The sequence below is a fragment of the Blastomyces gilchristii genome (assembly GCF_000003855.2).
Source record: "Blastomyces gilchristii SLH14081 genomic scaffold supercont1.2, whole genome shotgun sequence".
NCBI lineage: Eukaryota > Fungi > Ascomycota > Eurotiomycetes > Onygenales > Ajellomycetaceae > Blastomyces > Blastomyces gilchristii.
This window is the reverse complement of record NW_003101681.1, coordinates 6,482,679-6,490,448: the sequence shown is the minus strand read 5'-3', so window position 1 is coordinate 6,490,448 and position 7,770 is coordinate 6,482,679. Positions and strand designations below refer to the sequence as shown.

The window sequence follows — 7,770 nt, the reverse complement described above, 5'->3', positions numbered from 1 at the left end:
CTTTTATGAGATTTTATTTTAATAAGTTTGAAAGCTTTCACTATTGCAAATAGTTCAGCATCAAAGACTTCACATTCAGAGCCTAGATTTCAGAAATCTGAGATAAAATTAATATTATCTTCAGTATAAGCAATGCCTGCGCCTAATCTATTCAAGTTCTCATTTTTTGAGTCATCTGAATAAATCAGAATAGAGTCTTTTATATTGATTGTAGAAATTCTCTTCAAATGCTGTTCATATTCTTTCTCTTTTGATAGTTCACTTATTTGTAAGTCTATAAGCGATTCAAGCTTTTTTCTTCAGGGAGATAACTTCTCATGATCAACTTTTTCAACATTTAAAGAAGAAAATTGATTTTTAATCAGAGAGCATAGTCTGTACAGTTGAGAAGGCATTTTCTTTGAAGAATTATTTTCATTTCAATCAAGAAATCTATTTCAATCCAGTTCATTTCCAGAGTTAATTGATGGAAATGAAGAAGAGACTCTTTCTCTGATTATATGATTTGAGCTCATCTTTACAACTCTCAGAGCATAGTTCATACAGGCCTTTTCAAATCTAATAGCAGGAGGAGGAATTGAAGCTTCAATTTTCATTGCTTTAATAGGAGATGATTTGAATGCTCTCAGAATTCTTCTCAAGACTCTGTTTTGCAGACTTTGAAAGAGTTCAGTGAAATTCCCTTGATTATTTCATCAAACTTGAACTCCATAATCAGCTACTGATGTAATACAGGCTATATATAACTGTCTCATAGCCTGGAAGAATAGACCCCTCTCTGTATTTGATAGTCTGATTATGTTGTTCAATAGTCTTTCTGCCTTGACAGTTCTTTGTTGAATGTGATATTTAAAATTCAACTTGGAGTTTAATCATACTTCTAACCATTTGACATTTACACTGGGTTTAATCTCTCTATTTAAAAGAGTTAGAGATAGTTCTTTCTCATTGAATCTAGGAAAGAAATGAATTAACTCAGTTTTATTCATATCAAATTGAATTTGATTGATATCTGCTCTAACAAAGATTTTCTTTGCAGCTTCTTCAATTACTTTCAAATTCTCTTTGATAGTTTTTGAGCTGTAGACTAGATCAATATCATTCATATAACTCAGAGATCACACTATTCTCATATTTCTATTTTTGAATAGATATGCAGTGTATATTGCAAATAAAATGAGTGAGATTGAAGACCTCTGTGATACTCCTATTTTTATCTCAGTCTTGTCTTGTTTCATTCCATCAAAGAAGAGTTGTATAATTCTTTTAGACATAAAACAGTTAACTCATTTTATTAGAGAAAGTGGCAGTTTTAATATCTTCAATGTCTGAATTAACTTTGACTTTGAAACATGATCAAATGCTTCTTTTATATCAATAAAAACTGCAGTTGAGACCAGACCCTCATGCTTTGCTATTTGAATATCATGAACAACTGAGAGAACAGTGTCAATTACAGAACACTGTTTTCTATCTCTCATTTATTCACTGAATAAAAGAGAATCATCTATAGAGCTTATAAAAGATAGTTGAGTAGCTATTATCTTTTCTAAAACCTTTTCTAGGCAGTTCAATAGAGATATTACTCTATATGACTTAGGAATTGAAGTTTTTCTATTAGGTTTTGCAAGAATCACTCCAGTGGCTTCTCTCCAGCATTCAGAATGATATCCATTTTTCAAGAGATTGAAAAAGAGCTCAAAATATTCATTCTTTAAGTAGGAATATGTATTTTGAATAATCAAGTGATTAATTGAATCAGGACCTGCAGCAGTTTTAACAGAACTTGAGAAGATAGCTGACTCTAATTCATCTTGTGTAAGATCAGGCCATTCCCAGTCATTTTCATCAATGTAGTTGAGAAGTGATATATTCTCTTCCTCTGAATCTGAATCTGAATCTGGTGAGTTCTGAAAGAGAATTCTCATGAAAGCTTGACATTTTTCCTCAAAAGAGTTTGCTGTATATAATTCATTCTGAAACTCATATTCTAGAGCTGAAAGTTTTGCTACACTTCTTGTTTTAGTATAGTTAAAAGCTTTAAAAACTTCCTTCTCTTGTGCTTCTTCAAGAAATTTATTCCAGCAGTCTGTTTTAGCTCTTTTAATATCTGAAAAATACTCATTTCTGACAGCTTTGAACTCTTCATCAGATATTACATCATTCTTTCAATCTCTTCTAACAGTAGCTAATTCTTTTCTTTTAGATGAGATATTCTCATTTCATCAAGGTTTTGAATACTCAGAAGATTTTCTTTTTGAAATATTATCTCTAACACTTGTTAGAATAATAGATGTAATAAGCTTCACTCTATTCTTAAGCATTTCATTTGAGATATCTTGACCAGAATTCCAATATAGCTCATTCTGTCTTTCAGATTTTAACAGTTTTATGCTTTCTTCAACTGCTTTTCAATCAGCTTTTTCAAAGTTATACTGATTAGAGAGAAGAGGATTTTCACTCATTTGTTTTTCACTCAGTTCAATATCAAATTGAATAATCTCATGACCTGATCCTGATGTCTCATTTGAATCAATAAACCAGTTTACAAGTCTTCTCTCCATTAGATTTTGTGACATAAATGTTAGATCTATAATAGACTTCTGTTTCATGCCTTTTCTAAAGAATGTTTGTTGATCAGACTTATTAACCAAATCTATTGAATGCTCAAAGGTTCATTCAACCAGATTATCAGCTCTCACTGCTCTCTTGCATTCTGAATTCCATCAGAGATGATGTGCATTGAAATCTCCTGCAATTATAGAGTTTCTTGATGGAGTTATGTTCAGAAATCCTCTATCAATTGTCCAGATATTGTTATTTTTCTTCAATGACTTTTCATTATAGATATTTATGAGCTGTATAGTATCAAACTCATTTTCTTTATCTATAATATCACCCACCAGAATATCAGGGTCAGACATGATATCAAATCTTAGATTAAATTGATATCTTGATCTCTTTCTTCCATAGATCACTACTCTTGACTTTATCTCAGACTTTTGAGATAAAAAGCAGTAGTAGCTTGAATGAGAAATGACATATTTTTGCTCAGCATCAAAATTCAGCTCCTGAAGCAGTATAAAATCAACTTTTTATTCAAATGCAATTTGAAGACAAGAATAAATGCAATTTGAGTTTCTATTCACATTATTTTGAATAAATGTGATTTTTGAAGAGTTTTTAAACTTTTTTTGTTGTTTTTATTGTATATTCATACTAAAAGAGAGTAGAGAAGAATCTAATCACTATCATCAGATAGTAGATTATAACTGTTCTGAAAAGTAGGAATCTCAACTGCTTGCATTATATCTAGTTTATCACCAGAGTCATTTCTCAATTCTCTAATCTTAACAGGAGTTTAAGAATTCAAATTCTGTTTACATTTCACTGGAGAATTGAAGTTTGAAGACTTAGATAATTAAGAGTTTCTTCTTTTTGAACTTGCAGTTATGAGTTTACTGGCTTGACTCTTCTCTTCAGTTCTAGATTGACTTTGAGCTTCATCTTTTCTCCAGTTCTTTTGAGTTCTAGGAGCAAACATACATTCTTTTGAGCTAGATGCATGTTTTTCTTTGCAATTAGAGCACTTAAGCAGAGTATGTTAACAAATTTCATCTCTTTTTAAGCATGTTTCACATTTATACTCACTAGTTTTATGATCTCTGATGCAGAATGCACATTTTGAGTCTCTAAAACATGAGATTGCAAAGTGTCCATATCTTTGACAGTTTGAACACTGTGTTTGAGCTTTGAGATTCATTCTTGAGTCTTTGTATTCATGAACTCTCATTTTCAAACCTGCTACTCTTACTTCAGAGATCTTTGACTGTTCAAGTGTTTTTGTATATACTAGAACAGAGGCATTTCTTCTGCTTTGTCTAAACTCAATTGAATTTAGTCATACAGGCTTCTTTCTCAGTTGAATGGAGTTGTATTCTTTCAATTCATTTTTGAGAAGTAGCATTTCTTCTTCACAGTCAAAAATTTCAACTGAAATATCATGAAGAATGAATTTGTCCCACTTTTCATCTCTTTCAGATAGAATTATTGTGTTTAGCAAAGATTCTACTGCTGACTTTCAGAGATTCTCATTCTGAATAAGGAATTCAGCACTGAATTCAGGCATTGTAGTCAGAATGATGAAGTTTCTAAAGAATGATGATTCAATTGAAGCTATAACTGATTTTTGAACTTCAATATCAGTCATCAACTGAGAAAAGAACTGCTGATTAATTTCATTTCTGATTCTGAAAATGAGATTTGAGTTTAGCTTGTTTCTTTGCAGAATGTCCTGATTTGAGACTTTGAGAATAAGTCTTCTATTTCTGGAGATTTGAAAGTTTTTCTCTTTTTGCATTTTCTTTTCCACTTTTCTATGAATAGAGGCATGAGTAGTATTCTTCTTAGTTTTCTCAGGATTTTGAGCAGGTTTTGAGACAGCAGGTTTAGAGACAGCAGATTCAGCTGCTTAAGCATATGTTTTCTTCTGATTCAAAGAAGAAGAAGAAGTAGGAAGAAAGAAAGAAGAAGAGCAAGATGAAGAGTCAGTGATTGTACTAGGAATTTTCAAGGTTTTTTGAACTGTGTTTGAGATTCCAAGTTTGAACTTGATCATCTCCTGTAGTTGTCTAGCCTGAGCATGAAGAATTAACAGAACTTCTTTATTCATCTCACTCAGACACTGCTTTCCAAGAATCTTGCTTGCTTTTTCAAGTTCCTGTATTTCAAGAACTTGTTGTTTCTCTATTTCTTCTTTCTTTCTTCTCTTCAGAATTTCAATCTCAGAAATAGCATTTGAGAAAGCATCTTTTTCCACATCAACTGAGTGTATTTTTGAACTCATTGTTTTCACTCAATGAAAAGTTGGTCAGACTGTTTCAATTGAGATATTTCTAAGTCTGTTTTCAATTGAAAAGTTGGTCAGACTGTTTCAAAAGAAGAATAAAAGACTTTTGTGTATAAAACACCTGATTTTTTTCACACTAGTTCAGTAACTAGGTTAGATTTTTGAAGAGAATCTAATAAACTAAAATTGATTTTTAAGATAAATCAATAAAATCTTTACAATCTCTTTCTTGGGATACAGTGAGGAAAAGTATGATATCAATTAATAATAAATCAGATGATATGACAGTTTTTAAGAGAAAAACTGACAAAAAATAAATCAGTTTTTTGCAGAGAAATTGATTAAAACTATTCAATTTTATTCTAAATTATCCAATTCTCCTCACACAACAAGTGTGCAACTCAAATCAGTTAATAAAGAGTGTAAAAAAGAATTAAGTATTAATGAAAGCTCTTCAGTCACTGAAAAAGTAATTCTTACTTAAAAGAATATGAAATTATGACAGAAAACAACTCTGTTTTTAATTCTTTGTAAGAATATTGTGTAAAACCCAGAGAAAAACACCTTACTTTTTCAAGAGAAGTAAAAAACTATTTCTAAGATCTTTTTTTTGCATTAACTGCTGCAGAAGAATAAGATAGAAACTGCTAAGATATGCACTACTGTATACTCTCTATCAAGACTTTCCCTCTTCAGAGTCTTGATATTATAGAGAATATAAGTCTGTTTCTATATGATAATATAAATATTGCCAGCGGGATGTAGAGAAACTGGTTATTTATATCTCAAAATAGAAGACTTTGTCAATGATTATATCAATATAGAGTTAATTCTCAAATTCAATAGAAACCTAGTGTTGCTGTTCTCAATTCCTTGCAGAATCTATTGAATATTGAGATATTAAAACTAGATTTAATATATCTCACTGTGCAGGGATCAAAGGCTCAGTCAGACCTTGGGGTATACTGATTTTATAGTTGTTGATGTGCTGTTGACTCATTGTTCACTGATTATGTATTGAATGCTGTTGCTGAGGTATCTTTTTGTATCATTCTGCTGGGGATGGGCCAGATTGAGAGGGGTAGTACAGGGGTGAGACTTGGTGTTGAAGTCTAGATACACTGGCGGCGGACCGTGGAGGTTGCACTTCAGAAGAGTCTGTTGATTATGTGCTTGATATTATCGCTGAGGTATCTTTTTGTATTTTTCTGCCGGGGATGGGCCAGATTGGGAAGGGCGGTACGAGGGTGAGACTTGGCGTTGGTGTTTTGGAACATCAAAGATGGACAGGGTTTTCGCGGAGGTCGCTCCTCGGATATCTCCACAACTACAGGTCGGGGATCTTCCAAAATCGAGAAGATTGGTGCATATGGCTAGGTCACTTCACCTTACAATTTGTATGGCACTCTGGCCCGGGGTTGTGGTGTGGTAGGGGAGAACGGGGGATAATCCCACACTGGAGCTTTGAACAACGTCCGGTTCACGTTTGGCTGGATAACTCCACCACCACACGGGGTATGCGGTCGGCGATGGGGTCAAAATGCTCGTATGATCGAGGGCTTTTCGATGGATCTATCGGCGGGTTCTTATTCGAAAAATCGAGCGAGTTCGTGGTGGAGCGGTTTTTGTTTTTTGAAGATATTAGTTAATCAAGATGAAATAACTCATGATACTATACATAGTTCTCTGATTAGAATACTCTCTCTCTGAACTGACACTGACACTGATATTGATATCTCAACTTCTTCTGAATCTACACTAGATGAATTATGACATGTAACAGCTTAAACTGATAAACTTCTTCAAGCACTCACTGAAGCACTGAAGCAGTACATCAAGAAGCATCTCAATTCCTCTCCGAACTACATATAAGAATCAACATCTTAGAATGTTCAATTAATGACAATAACACTCTATAATTTCATGAATGATACTGAGTCTCTCACTTCAAACTCTTATACACTCAGATAATGCAAGAGATGTATGATTCATATATAACTGATTATTCAGACTGTGAATAACTGTATAGAATAATCTTCTGAGAATTCTACTAATCTGAGATATTAAACAGTATCAGACACTTTGTCTGAAACTGCAACTATTATTCTTCTGTCATCTTATAAAAGAACTGTGAAAAAGATCTGCTGAAACTGCTCAATGTTTCTAATAGAATCTGATAAGATATGATAATTAACTTTACTATTAATCTCTCTAAGAGTAAGAGTTGTAAAAACATTCTGATCATTATAAATTGATTAAGTAAAGATGTAATATTAAAATCTTGTGATAAAATGAATACTGAACAGATTGCTGAAGCTTTTCTACAGAGTCTGTTCTATCAGATATATAAATTATCAAGATCTATAGTATCAGATTAAGACTGTCAATTTATAAGTACTCTCTGAACAAGAATCTGTCAAGTTCTTCAGATTATATGTCACTTGTTAACTATCTATCACTCTGAAACTGATAATGCATCAGAATGAATAATTCAGACTGTGAAGAATTATCTTTATAAGTTCTGTAATTACTTATAAGATGATTGATATAATCTTCTTCTACATACAGAGATCACTATCAACAGTTAAGATGTTATTTCAACAGATATAAGCTCATTCTTTCTTATATATAGATATTATATGAAAGTGTTAAATCTTCTAGAGATTATACAGTTCATACTGAACCTCTGCAGTCTGATTCAGATCACTAATAATATAGTAATGAAGCTCTGAGATGTCTGTGACTGAGTAAAGACCTTTATAATAACTGTGAAATAAGACTAAGAAGATCAAATTAACATCTGACAAGATCTCACAGAGCAGTATAAGATAGAAGATCTTATGTGATTGAATCTCAAGAATATATGAATCACATGTTCATCTCATACACTAGATTACTATCATGTCAGATATAAAGTGATA

At 32.3% G+C, this 7,770-nt stretch overlaps 1 protein-coding gene across 2 annotated transcripts; it reads left to right on the top strand.

The window, feature by feature from the left end:
* Nucleotides 1-5,839: 5,839 nt before the first annotated feature.
* BDBG_16432 lies at nucleotides 5,840-6,498 on the top strand (the record flags this gene model as incomplete). 2 transcript variants are annotated; one of them, XM_031724385.1, is made up of 2 exons in its annotated part: nucleotides 5,840-5,884; nucleotides 6,040-6,498. In XM_031724385.1, the coding sequence occupies exon 2, from the start codon at nucleotides 6,067-6,069 to the stop codon at nucleotides 6,496-6,498; it is 432 nt and encodes a 143-aa protein (XP_031576596.1). In that variant the 5' UTR covers nucleotides 5,840-5,884; nucleotides 6,040-6,066. The 2 variants fall into 2 exon arrangements, with proteins under 2 accessions (XP_031576596.1, XP_031576595.1); XM_031724384.1 differs by having other exon boundaries at nucleotides 5,840-6,498.
* Between the last annotated feature and the right edge of the window lie 1,272 nt (nucleotides 6,499-7,770).